Below are 13,661 nucleotides of genomic sequence, written 5' to 3' on the forward strand. Positions count from 1 at the left end.
TTGATTCCTTTTATGCCACAAATGATGACATCGCACCCCAAAAATGATTCGTTCCATGCAAAGATGATACCAAGGCTTCTTGCAACACTTAAAAAAAAAAACTTTCATTTCCTCAAAAAGGGGCAATACATCCAATATGTGGAATAAATATCTTTTGTATACAGTATATAAAATCAATAATAGAGAATCAATAAGGAATCTAAATTGCTTATATTCAGGAACGTCTTCATTCAGGATGGTACAAAACACCGACTTTTTTGGGTAAAACTGCTCTATGTCAGCATCCATAGGAAAAGTATGTTTACATAAAATGTCACTTTTTAACGTTTCAGTAGGTCATTAATGAAAAGCTTGAGCAGTGAAAAATTTCACTACATGAGTTTGAATGTGACTCTCAAGTAGTGCACGAAATATATAAAGATAGTATTCATCTCCAAGTTGGTTACTCCAAACTTTATGCTTGACCCTTTGACCCCGAGTTGGTGTTTTCCGCCGGCTTCGCGTCGGACTCCTCGCTGGCTTCTCCAGCCTCGGGACTCTGACTGACCACTGAAGCATCGCGTGCGTGCTCATTAGATCCGCACAGTTCCTGCCATTTCTTTCGGTTGGCGTCTATCCCTTCCGCCATTGGCTGTAATTTCCTGTTTAGCTTCAGCAGGGACTGCAAATGGGGGAGAATTTTTTTTATTTGTATCATAGGATGAAAACAATACATGAATGAAACGAGCATTTCCATAGCGTGTAAGTGACCTGATAAAGAGGTTTACAGATGCCGTCTATCCAGTCCAATTGCAAGGCAGGTAGCTCATCTTTGCGATTTCGATCAAATATGGCCTACATAATATATACAAAAATATAGACGATTATTATTTACAACATAAGACAAAAAAAAAATTACACACACACCCAAAACAAAAAAAAAAAAAAATTTTAATTGGTGTTGTTACCGCTGGGGTGAGCTTCAACTCCGACCTCTCTCTGTCTCCTTGCTCAAAGAATTCACTCGTCACCAGCTCGGCAACCTAAATTGGAACATTGATACGACATTGGCTCAGAATCGTAACAACTGTATGGAACATGCAATTTTGTTGAACCCAAGCAACTGTCGAGACCTAATACTTATTTAATGAATTAATTATTAAATACAAATATTCCAAATGTTAAGTGCACCAACCTGTTTGGATATCTCCCAAGGCCGAGTGACAGCTCCCAAATCACAGGCTGTCATCAACATGGATCTGTTAAAGCCCCCCAAATCTCACTGACAGCAAATCATCGATTTATACACTGTGTATTTGTTATTTCGTACAAAATACCTGAGGACTTCTCTGTGTTTTTCTTCCGTCCAGCTGAATTCTTCAGCGAGCACGCTCTCAAAAAACTTGCTCCTGCGCCTTTGCAAGCAAAGCCAAATAGTCAAGGATGCGAGAGAGATAAAGAAAAAAAACCTTCTATTCAATGCAGCGAGATTTTCTTTTCATAAAAACATGTTTTGTCATAGGAGAATTAATAATTCTTCCTCCAATGAAAAGACTACTTACTCAAAGTGCAAAGTGAGGTCTGTGGAAAGAATGGCCTGCTTCAATAGTTGCATCATGTTGCTATATTCTTTGGAGCAGAGGTTCGCAAAGATATTGTGACCCTGAAACATAAATATTACATAAATCCCCATATGGTCCTGCAGGCAACGATGAGTAACAGTGCCAGAAATGTCCCCTTAAAGCAATTGTATTGGCAAACTCATCGCTCAGCGTCTAATGAAGTCCCCATTAGCGATGTTAATTAGCAACACGCGGTGACATTTTCCACGCTCTGTTCAAACAAATCAATCGATAAACACTGCTCTTATAATCCATCTCTTGTGAACTGGACACAAAAGTCTCAAAAATCTTTCCGTGCTCACTGCCACAGGAGACTTGTGTCTCGATTGTTTCTAAGCACTAAAAACCTTCAAAATCAATTTTGGACTGAATAAGTCACTGTCACAAATAGAGGTTATTTTATGTCCCATTAGGCAGCACCGGCGGAACTAGAAGGGGGGCCATGGGGGCACTGGCCTCCCTTGAGATATGGTGCCAAGCCAGATAATTGACTTTTGAGTATGTTCCAGGATTTTTTCCCCCCACTTTCCACCAATTCCCAGGAGTGATTTTTCATCAGCATTTTATGGAGAATTATTTGAGTTTTTAAAATCTCCCCCCCTAAGAAAAAAAGCTCCTAGCTCTGTCAATGTTGTCATTGTTGTGCTGTGACAGACCTCACCTCACTTTGTAGGATCATCACTGCATGATTGAAGTGATGATGTTCCAAGGTGGCTGAGGTCCCGTAGAGCAACGCCAAAGCAGAACCTGTCCTGCGGACACAGTCGAAACCTCAAAACCCATCATAGATCACTCACACACTGTGTTTGAGCCTTACTTGGCTTGAAAGGCATTGTTGGTTCCTCGATGGTCCAGATCGTGGCACAGACAGCCAACCATCAGCGCTAGAATCTCCGCCTCGGATAAAACGTCCTGAAAGCTGGCTGACTATAAAGAAATTGTAATTCTGACCAAGGAGAACGGCGTCAAGCGGGGGGTTAAGGGGTACGTAAAACATGAGCCGGGCGTACGGGGGCAAGGTTAGGCTAAGCTATATGCCTGAAGGCTGCACTAAAACTTAAAATATAGCAGTTTAGCTGGAGCGTATTTATGACTCAGGTGGATAGGGGGCACATAGTTTCACATACTAATCGATAAAGACAACTCAAATAAATCGGAGTGGATTTACAGCCTTGTCACGTGAGACTTACTGTGATCATAACAAACATGCACTGGGACACATTGAAGGCGTGTCTCCAGTTGTGGTAGGCCACAGTTCGGTAGTTCTTCCTCACGGTGAGAAGCCAGCGACATAAAACCTGAAGAAAGAGTCGAACATAAACGCTAGACAATAGTCTACCTTGACTCTGGACTGGAATTCACCTCGTAGTCTATTTTAAAAGTTTGGACCACGCCAAGTTCTAGGAACATCCGGAGGGAAGCGGTGATCATGGCGTCGTTGTCCAAAGAGAAGTCGTTGAAATGGAACTCGTCGATGCCGAGCTCGCAGCTCAGGGGGATCTTTGCAGCCTGAACAGAGAAGGTCGGAACAGAACGTGATTCCGGCCAAGCAGGAAGTCAAATAATCGCAACTGAGAGTAGATCCAGGATTACCTTGAGTCGATCAACTTCAACTTTTGAGCATGTAGCATGATAGGATAACATCTGAAAGAAACAACTTGTGTAAAGGAATGAAATTTCAAACCAGACACATGATGTTCTCATTTAAAAAAAAAAAAATGCTGATGAGTTCTGTTAGCCGTACTCACATCCAATGCCACGGACTGTTTGGCCCAGGTCTTCTTCACTTGATTGTACATCATTGTGTTGTTGATGCCAAGTCCACAAAAAATCACAAACGCCTGCACACAAAAACAAATAGCAGACAGGAGAAAAATCGTTTCCGTGCCTTATGTGGTCAATCTATAGAAAACCTGGCGCCCTCCAAATAATTGCAAACCTCAAACAGCCTCTGATCTGCATCGTTGAAGGTCTTCCTGTCGAGACGATTCAATATTTGAGCGACCCCTGCGGAGGAGCAAACACACATGAAATAAAACGTTTAACTATTTAGCAGGCATGGATGGCAATGTCGATCAATAGAATTGATGCCGGGCGGAGTTCATTGGGCCCAATCATAAGCCAATGAAAAACAGTTGGAAGACCATTTAGAGTGCAGTATTTGACACCTACCAGTAGAGGGCGCTGTTAAATCATTCTCAACAACCGTAATTTGCTAGCTAGAGAATTTTATGTTACTATTTGTCCATCTACGGTAAATTCTGTCTTTTTTTTTTTGCTTCCCTAATGACTTTGGGAGGGAGATGAAATGTGAAATTGACGTAATTTGTCAAACCTACCAATAATCTGATGCGTTCGATTCCAGATTGGCACACACAACACTGATCGGATATGAAATCCCGAGGCTTGGTCTGCCTACAAACACAAATTGCATTGCTTAGCATAGTTATTAAAATCCTTGCGTTAATGTAAAATTGTACCAAAGTACTCAGATAATTCCATTGTAAAGTGCTCAAATGAATTTTTGATTATTAAAAAAAATAATAAAGATAAAAGCTAAAAAATAAAAAAGATTAAAAAAAATATAAAGGTAAAAAAAAAAAAAAGCTTGATGCTAAGCTAACCTCGGCATCAAAGCGCGGGTCCTGGCACACGTCGCTGATGTTGACGGGAAGTCCGGTGGAGGCCACCAGCTCAGCGATGCTATTATTGATCAGCCAATCAGAGCACGACAGTTTATCTATGCTGTTGCTGCATATGGGTAGAATGCCACACACAAAAAAAAAACTTTGAGCTTTCAAACACAACTGCTAACCTGCTGCCTAAAGCTAAACTCAATTTGACTTTCTGGAAACTTTTTTAAATTCATCTACCTGATGTCATGATGCATGTTGCTCAAGGGGGACATCAGCTCAAACGTCTTGGAGAACTTCACAACCTTCCAGGACACATTGCGTTAAGTTTTTAATTGCTCCTCAAGGGAAGCAAAGACCTCTATCATTAAAATAAAAAGCTTCTTTTTTTTTTTTTTTTTTTTGAAAGGCCTCACCGGTGAATCGATGTCCTCGAGAAGAAGTACAGAGCAGCGCTCACACTGCAGGAGGGTGAGCGCTCGCTGCATGATCTTCCTCACGATCTTCTCCAGATCGGTCTGCTCCTCAAACAGATCATTGACCACCTCCAGTAAAGCCTGAAGCAGCAGAAGGTAGTGTGGAATTCTTAACAATACCATATAATGCAATCAAACTGATCACGGATTAGCCATATAATGAATTATGCCAAGGATTTTTTTGTGTAAAAGTATTTTGAAGCATCACTCACCCTGCTCCTTTCATACTCCTTGCGAGACTCAGAAAACAACTTTGCATTCGAGATGGAGATCCCACAGAATGGTAGATACATCTGAAGCACCTGGTTGACCAAACATTTGCAAAAAAAAATAAAAAATCAAAAGCTTGTGGGTGAAACAGTTGCTTCCGTGAACTGCAAACGGATTTCATAATGAAAGCGATTCACATGATTTAAACTTAGCAGGTCAAAGAAAACCAAATGAGCAGATCAAACAACTCAGTTCTGCCACCTTGTGGACAATCCCATAAACTCTAGGTGAGCAGGTAAGTGAACTAGCGCTGCACACTAATTGAGTGGAAATCATTTGAAAGACTGTCGAAATGGATTGGCAGCTCCTTTAACGAACTTTATGGATGACGTCATCGGCAATATAAGTAAGAGCAGTAGAAAGAGCTTTGTTGCACTCAGAAGAAAAAGCGTGTCCTTGCTTGAAGTGTTTACACTCAAACTGCTTTCCTGCTCGATATCTTTAATGTTCCGTACGTCTATCACCTCTCGGTATTTCTATCCGGCTCATTGACTGCGGGCAATGTAATGTGAGTGTCTCACCTGTGTGAGATGTCTCACCTTCTCATCATCCTCAGTGAAAGGCGTTCCCGTGGGGTTCTTGTTGATTGCTTGGACCACGCCAATGACCTCTCCATCACTGTTGCAAATGGCCATACAGAGAATGGACTGAGTCTTGTAACCAGTTAACTTGTCAATCTCGTCACTGAAGCGGTGGTCCTGAAAGGCACATAAAAGCGCTCGTAAATACTCCCCCTTTTGTAAGAAGATAGTTATTTTCTTTGATTTAGCAGCCTGGAGAGCACTTATGAAGATCAGCCCTGTCATCGGCCATTGAGCATGACAAAATCATTGAGCGTGACAAAAATGTTGGTAATTACTCTGGTTATGTCACAATGAAGACACGAACTGTAGACCTCAAAAGTAGACTCCTCACCCCTGACCTCACTAAATGACTTTATAGCTGAGATGAAAAATGCAAATGCATATGAGAAACTGGACAAAATATATTTCATGTATTCAATAATTAAAACCTCTATATATTACATTATGAATAAATAAATGCAACATTTGTCTTTAAGATTTTAAATAATAAATGATATAAGATGAATTAAAGCTTATATGCAAACAAAAGGTTTATTTCCCCTCACAAATGTATCATTTTAAAAAAGCATTTATGAAAGACTGACCTAAAGCTTGATAGGGCAAAATAAGAAGTCATAGGCCCATAGTGACCATACCATATTAATACGTCTCTTAAATGTCTTAAATAAGTTTAAGATTTAATAAGCTACCACATAGTGGTGAAGACGCAAGAGCCATAGAAAAATAATCTGCTATGTTCAATATGGTTGTCAATAATGTCAATGTACTAAACAGCGAAACATCTCATTAGATTGCGCAATTGGTCATCAAATGTAGTGCTTCAATATTGCAGTGATTCACAAGCATTTTTTTGCACTTCAAATATTTGGCATTTTAATGTTCAATTCTCATGTTCATGTAATATTGTTTAATAACTGATCATGCTAAATCTAATCCATTTTATTTAAGATATTATATATACATTTTATTATTATTATTATTATTATTATTATCAAATTGGCATCTTATTTGGTGCTTTACTCCATTTACCTCGTACGCATTGGGGATGTTGACGGTCTCTCCATGCTCGGCCACGTATCCGATGATGCCCTTTCCCCATGGCACCTGCACCTCGCTGGAGTTGAGGGTGCAGGAGGAGGGTCTGACCGTGGTGCCCGAGTGCACGTCAAACACTTTAGACACCAGCGTCCTCTTGTGCGGGGGTCCCTCCACGAGGAAGAGGGAGCACCTGTCAGCGTCCACCAGGATGCACGCGTTGATCAGGATCTTGTAGCTCAGGTTGGTCAGGTCCAAGTCGTTGGAGATGTCTTTGACCAGTTCCAAGAAGAACTCCCTCTCGTTGGTCTCCCTGAGGCGACACTTGTGGTCGGTGGCGGTGGACGCGTACTGTGGCACGCTGACTCTGGATTCCAGAAGAGCGCTGAGGATGTGCGCCGTGGTCGGAGGCAACGAGCTGGCTTTACGCAGAAGCGCGCGACGCCTCATGCTGGATTGCGGGTCTTGCTGGCTGAAACTGGCGTGCTCATCGTAGGTCCTGTGCGCCGTGGTGGCTTTGGACCGGGCGAAGTTGCGCCGAAGCTCCATGTGAGACGACCTGCGCCGCAGAGCGTCCGGATTGGCCGGCCACAGAGAAGGCTCCCTGGCCGGGGCGCCTCCGCGTCTCTCATCGGCCGTGGTCACTTTAGGAGCCTGGTGCTCCCTCAGCCACCTGCTGATGTGTTCACACTTGGCTTTTCTGACCAGATACTCCTCGAAGAGTTCCGGGTGGCCGTCTAAAAACGCCTCCACGTCAGAGTAGTCCGAAGTCATCACGCTGGGCTAGATGTTGCGAGGAGGAAACGGCGCGCTCGCTCGAGTGCAGGAACATGAGTGAAGCTGCACGGTGCGCTGAGGCTGCGCTGTCCTTCTAACATGAATCCATTCATGAACGCCATCTTCTGAGCAACACAGTGGGAGGGGAGCGGAGAGCAGCTACAGGTGGAGTGGACTTGATGCATAGCGGGTGCAGAACATCACACATGACACAAGTCACCTTCAACTACTGAATAGACGTGCTGGCAATAAAGCCACTTCATTTATTCACTTTTGTTAAATATATATACAAGCATGAAAGAGCACGTCTCTTTTTTCCAGCAAGATGAGGAACCAGGAAGTAAGGGACATTTCGTCACTTAGGTCTGTTAATTAGTAGTAGTCAATTATGCTCATTACCGCCGCCTGCAGGACAGGGATAGAAACGTTTTTTTTTAAACTAAATGAGACTGAACAGGTTACGGTCGTGATCTTTTCCTTTAGATACTGTTGCTTCAAGACGAGAGAAAAAAAAAGAGGCAAAATGTAAACAACCAACTGCATTCTAGTAAACCGTCAGCAGGGGTCCCACTCTAAGACTTGACTTTTAGTTTAAAATTGTACAGTTAAATCTTTAATCCAGGCGAAGTAAAACCACTCAAATGTTCGTCTCAAATTAATGAATAAAATTAGTAATACAACCTCAATGCTGCCTCGCTGCTGCACAGTATTATATTTGATGATGCAAATATGTTGCAATCATTCCCTTGGGTTCACATTAATCATGACCATTGTTACACATCAAAAACACGACAGGCCGCTCTCCACATTTCCTGCCGGATCCACTCTACTCATCTTTTGATCTAGGCTTGCATAATGTTACAGCTCGGAGTTTGGTCGTTGGAATCTGTGGCCTTCCTGTGTGGAGTTTGCATGTTCCCCCCTTGCTGAGTGTGAATGGAATAAGACCCCTCTGCTTTCCTAATGAGGACTGACGCTTGGATAGGAAGATTTCCTCAATATTGTAAAACCACTGCAATATTTGATTCAGTCCAATGGCATCTTTTTCTATTGAACCCAAATCTCTCGAATTGTTTACCGGCCTGCTGGACGTTTGTATTTTACGGAGACTTTCAAGCACATCTCATGGGAATCCCAATTAAAAAGCGCAATGCGGCAGATTGTTGTGGTACATCGCAGCTGAGTCAAGGGAGGGAGAGCTTTGTGCATTGTATAATGTCCAAGGCAGAGGGCAACGTATGCATTCATCTTTGAACAAGATGGAATGGAATGCTAATGTGATCCATCATTTAACTGCATGCTTGCTATTAACTGCCACTTTTCAACTTTCCATGAGAATATGAGTAACTTGGCTGGCGGCCAGAACGGTTTGTGAATCTTTTCGCGGTGAAAAAAAAAAATCTGCTCCTTTGTTTAATCATCTCGTCGGATTTTTTTTTTCAGCCAGATGGAGTCTTCTTCATGAAACAACAACCTCGCGTGAGCATATGGAAGCAAAAAAAATAAATAAATGAATCGAATCCAATAATTCCCGTTTTCCAAACTGTGAGTCACGATGACATCAGTGATGTCATAAAGAAAAATGATGCGTAAACAGCTGTAAATTAAACAGTTTGAATCATTTTAAGTAACACAGTCTGAATCATTATTGGCTATAAAATAAACACGACACACACGAGGAGTAAGTAATAATATGTTATTCCGTAGCATTGCAAAACTCACAGATGTAATTCTAGCGTGAGTAACTGAGACGATCCCTCGTCAAAATGTGTTGGCGGCTGAGCCCATCTTGAACACTAAATGATTTCCAAACAGGGAGAAAGCACAAAGTCTGTCAACATCTCTATGCATCCCACATCCCCCACTTTGAATTGTTCCCATCCTTCCGATTGTCAAGCGGTCATCGGGCAGGAGTTCAGCGAGGCCTCTTTTATCAGCCCCCCAACAAGCCCGAAGGTCACTGCACTCGGCGAAACAAAAGGTACCGAGGCTTGCTAGCGCGTGGCGTGGCTAACATGAGGTGATGTGAGTAACGTTCTGCTGTTACCTCATTCAGATGCAACATACAGGCATGAGAATGAGACAAAAACGTTGGCAAAGACACCCAAGTTGACAGGAGACTTTAACTTCTCGGATGTAAAAGATGTTTATTTCTACAAAATTCAATCCTCCATATCTCCATTTTTGACTTTTTCCCCCTCAATCATTCTTGTTTTCAGCGTCCGAAACCTACGAGGGGAGCACGGAATGCCACGAGAGCGGTCGTACCCAAGCCCAAAATCCACGAGGAGGCTTCCGAACGGACGAGTGGCATGTTGAGGACTGTGGATAGGATGCATTGGATCACCACTTATCAGATGCACTACAGAGGTAAATGCATTTTCAGGGTTCTTGTAAGAAGGTGAAATGGAGATGGAATGCTGCATTTTGGTCTTGGGCCTCATTTTTTTTATTCGATTTAATTTAGTTTACGATTTGAGTCATTGGGACTTACCTGGTTCCGCTCTTGATTGCTTTAATACTCATATTTGTGGTGAAAAGCGTAACTGATGTCACTACTGGATCTTCTTTGGGTGACACTGACAGCAGCGCTACTGATCGTTTAAAATTGTTTTCATCTCACTTTCACCTTTTCCTCCACTCCGCTGAGATGTGTCCGCTTCATATTCTCTGCAATGCGCCAACCATTTTGTATTTCTTAGCGCTACCCTCTTTTTGAATCACAAAGTAAGGAGATTGGACACACTGATGAATTTTCAAGCGTGTGAATTAAACTGAAACTCTTATTAATCTTTTTTTTTTTCATCAAACATTATGACCTCCGAGAAATCTCGGGGCCACAATTGACTGTTTGAGTGAATATGTATCTCTGATGTACCATCACAACCACGTTTCATTGTGAGTCCAGTACTCTTTTGATGAGCCACATTGTTCATCTTGCTTTTTACATTAAAGGGTTGCAGAACGCTTGCAGAACTGATGACTTCAGGGGAAATTTGTGCGAGCCCAATGGGAGGACTATTGAGGTGAGAAAATACACAATTAAGTCAACACACCAGCATTCCACTATTCCTTAATGAGAGGCCTTTCCTCCAGAGAGAACGCTCTGTTTACATCCTGGTTCCCTCCAAGCTGAGACCGAGACGAAGAAACATGAAGAGCTCTTACACCGACATGTTTTTACCGACTATGAACCAAGGCGCTACTTTAGCTAGGAGGCAACGTAGCCCTCAGATATGCAGTCAATGCAATAAAGCAACGGTTACACGCAATAATTCCTCAAACACCGGCAGCGGCGGAACAGACGCCGGTCAGTCCAATCAAGCCGAGCGCAAGGAAAGAACAAAAGTGCAGTTTGACGAAAAGCTTCCCGCATTGGCAATCGAGTTAGAGGCCCAACGCAATCTTTCACGTTACCGCGTGCTGCCCGGCATCTCACCGATGGGAAGAACTGTTGGAATTAGGCCAGGTGCAGGCAATGGCCTCTTGGGTATATTCGAGGTTAAAATCCCATCACAACTTCAACGGCTCCATCAGGCATACTGCTCTGAACTTGGAAGACAATGCGTTCAAGAAACACGACATCTACTGCGTCAACCCAAACATTGACCGATAAACTCGTCAATCAGCTTTTAGCAGCCTGTTATGGTGGTCAAAATGTATTGCACTTGAGATATGTTAATTTAAAATTGCATATAATGTTAAAGTAAAAGGCAAACATTCAGACAAGAAAAAAGGCTTAAACTGCTGAAGTTCTGCATAAAGGTGCTTTGTGACTTCAAGTCCTTGAGGCCTAACCCTCATCTTAAAATTCTTTTCATTTTTATGTTTTCATTTCATTGTTCATTCAATAAAATGACTTTCTGATTTAAAAAAAACATGGACCGACCGTTGCTCGTCGACTTTTTACTGCTCCTACGCTGACTGGAACTCGGTGATGAGCGAGATCACGTTGGTCCATTTCTTTTAATGCTTGCGCTTTCTTTCACAAGACTTATGCACATTTATTTTTATTGGTTGTAATAAAACAGTACAGAGACTCGGATGATAACCTGCAATAAATTTGAGGTTGCTTTGCCTCCTCTGTGTGTCAGTGGACATAAATTTAAATAGTTTGACCTGACAATGCAAATTACAGGACAATACATTTGCAGCCCTGTGAAAAATGATTATGGTTGCATTTATTTGCAGCCAAATATTCAAAATATAAGCACCACTATATACACAATATAAATGTAAATATACTTTATAATGTATGTATACAGGGAGTCCATAACAGTCTTTTACAAGATAAAAAATGTAATACGGAAGCAACTAAAAATCTATTTTGACAAAGTGAGGAGTAGAACGTACATTTATCAGTTCAAATCCATGGAGTACAAATCAAAATTCTCAGTTAAATTACAAATACCAGTAAAATCTTCGAACGTACCAAAATATTTGTACTACTTTAACATGAATTGATTTTTTGTTTTTAATGGAGTTCACTTTTTAAAAATGTAGACTTTCCAATTTAATCTGAATTGAGTAAAACCAAAACAAAATCTTCAAACTAATCTATAACGATTTGAGGGCATTTTAACCGCTAAAGTGCAATTCCACAGTTTAGTCAGAAGGGGGCAGTATAACTTCATATTAGTCCCACTATCGTTTTTTGGGTCGTTTTGTTTTTTAAACCGTGTTATAAAGTATCCTCCGTAGAGTGTTATTTGTTCTCAGATAAAAAATAACTTCTCTAATTTTGATTTCTTTACAGGAGATAAACGAAAGGAACGTATTAGTAACCTTCACCAGAAATGACATTTTTGGGTGTCCCCCCGACATACGTCATAAAACCACAACGGGGGAGAGAATACAAGCCACGCCCTTTAAAGTTTCGTCGGCTTCATTCTTAACTCCTATTGGCTCTTATCTGGATCAACTACCAAGTCTCCGCCTTCTGCATGCCGCGGTGAACAAATGTTTTTTTTCCCCCCCTGTATGAGTGGAAGCTATGCTGGTGAGCGTGTCACGAACCAGAAGGGAGTCTGCTTGATTCAATATCTTCTTGTCATTTTTGCTGCCTCTTTTTTTTGTGCCACCATCTTCACCAGTCCATCTGTAACTCCCATCACGGTGAGTTGTGCTCCCTTCACGTTCTTCGTAATTGCTGCTATTTCAAGGCCGTTTGTCAAGTCGTATTAAGTTGATTTTGACTTTAAATGTTTTGAACTCAGAAGATTAACCCTCGTTAAAATGCACCCATGTAAAAGATATAATTAATGTCACGTTAAGAAAATGACATCCATTTTTCATACATGCTGAGTATCTCACACCCACCGCTGCTGTCAAAACACAAATATCATTTCTTGAGTCACTTTCTCCATGTTAGTCATGAGCAAACACCCACATATTTCTTTATAACTGTGACTCGCACAACTTTTGAGGTCAGAGTGACTGGCTGACATTCATTTACTGGAATTTCACGACTCACGCAGCATTCTTCGGGTGCACAGAGGCGCCTTTCAGGTAAAGGGAGGAGCGCTATGGGGGCTTACTGTGTATTCCTTATTGATGGGAATTGGAAGACGGAAGTCAGATGCAATGATGCAAAGCTGTTATTCCTCATGATTGAAAACGTAGCCTTGATAGATGCCTGCTAGATTGATTACTTTTTGTCTGCTTCACAGTTTTGAGCCTGAGTGGGGAGTTGTGTGTTTTCTACCATCTTCCCATAGCGTTAAATTAATTGAAGACTGAATTCTGTTCTTACGTGTGAAGGAGAGTGTGAATGGCTGGTGACAAGTCTAGAGTCATCTGGGATAGGAACACTGCCGCAGCTAGAGGGGGGGGGGCCACGGGGGGCACTGGCCCACCTGAAATATATTTGCCCCCATGGTGCTAGGGAAGATGATAGATTTTTCCATATTTTCCCACGTTCGCCATGGGAAACACTTAAAGAATGTTAATCAGGATTTTCTGAAGATTCTTCGTGCATTTAAAAGTAAGATGAATCAACACAGCACGGGATTGGAGATTAACGCCAAAGATTTAAATTTTTATTTCCTCTAAAGCAATCAATCCCAGAAGAGAGGATTAGCGGCTGTTAAAGCCAAAGATGCGCTGTTGCCAATTTTGGTGTCCTCCATCATTAACACTCTTCACTGGCCCTTCGACAGGGCGTGATTAGTTTGCCAAGAAAAAGACGTTCAGAAGTTAATTCTGTTGCACATATATCTATTCCGTGACAGCTCAGTGGAGTAGAGGTTAGCACGTCTGCCTCGTAGTTCTGAGGTTCCGGGTTCT

General features: G+C 41.9%; 2 protein-coding genes across 5 annotated transcripts in view; one reads left to right on the plus strand and one right to left on the minus strand.

Moving 5' to 3' along the window:
• pde11al (phosphodiesterase 11a, like) lies at positions 1 to 9,022 on the minus strand. The gene is made up of 20 exons (XM_037274243.1): positions 6,594 to 9,022; positions 5,520 to 5,678; positions 4,923 to 5,012; positions 4,651 to 4,791; positions 4,475 to 4,539; positions 4,226 to 4,352; positions 3,941 to 4,016; positions 3,541 to 3,608; positions 3,350 to 3,442; positions 3,195 to 3,245; positions 2,964 to 3,110; positions 2,792 to 2,899; positions 2,419 to 2,528; positions 2,263 to 2,353; positions 1,542 to 1,642; positions 1,317 to 1,394; positions 1,175 to 1,238; positions 948 to 1,022; positions 751 to 834; positions 1 to 661 (listed from the first exon to the last, which is right to left on the minus strand). The coding sequence occupies exons 1-20, from the start codon at positions 7,371 to 7,373 to the stop codon at positions 455 to 457; spliced, it is 2,715 nt and encodes a 904-aa protein (XP_037130138.1). The 5' UTR covers positions 7,374 to 9,022; the 3' UTR covers positions 1 to 454.
• Positions 4,675 to 13,661, plus strand: part of osbpl3b (oxysterol binding protein-like 3b) — a 24,953-nt gene continuing 15,966 nt past the window's right edge. For 3 of the 4 annotated variants that reach the window (XM_037274252.1, XM_037274250.1, XM_037274254.1), the window contains exons 1-4: positions 4,675 to 4,806; positions 9,596 to 9,746; positions 10,332 to 10,402; positions 12,133 to 12,491. The gene's annotated coding sequence lies outside the window, so the exon portion shown is untranslated. Of the gene's footprint in view, positions 4,807 to 9,243; positions 9,358 to 9,432; positions 9,513 to 9,595; positions 9,747 to 10,331; positions 10,403 to 12,132; positions 12,492 to 13,661 lie in introns of those variants that run through there. The other variant, XM_037274253.1, reaches the window with a different exon arrangement.

The sequence above is a fragment of the Syngnathus acus genome, chromosome 16, assembly GCF_901709675.1.
Source record: "Syngnathus acus chromosome 16, fSynAcu1.2, whole genome shotgun sequence".
NCBI classification, from domain to species: Eukaryota; Metazoa; Chordata; class Actinopteri; order Syngnathiformes; family Syngnathidae; genus Syngnathus; species Syngnathus acus.

Excerpts from the sequence above, each read along its gene's own strand:
- pde11al (XM_037274243.1), bottom strand. The coding sequence starts at position 7,373 with ATGACTTCGGACTACTCTGACGTGGAGGCGTTTTTAGACGGCCACCCG. Across the intron at positions 1,643-2,262 it reads TGATGATCCTACAAAGTGAG|GGTCACAATATCTTTGCGAA; the intron begins GTGAGGTCTGTC and ends TTTATGTTTCAG. Across the intron at positions 1,395-1,541 it reads GACCTCACTTTGCACTTTGA|GCGCAGGAGCAAGTTTTTTG; the intron begins GTAAGTAGTCTT and ends TTGCTTGCAAAG.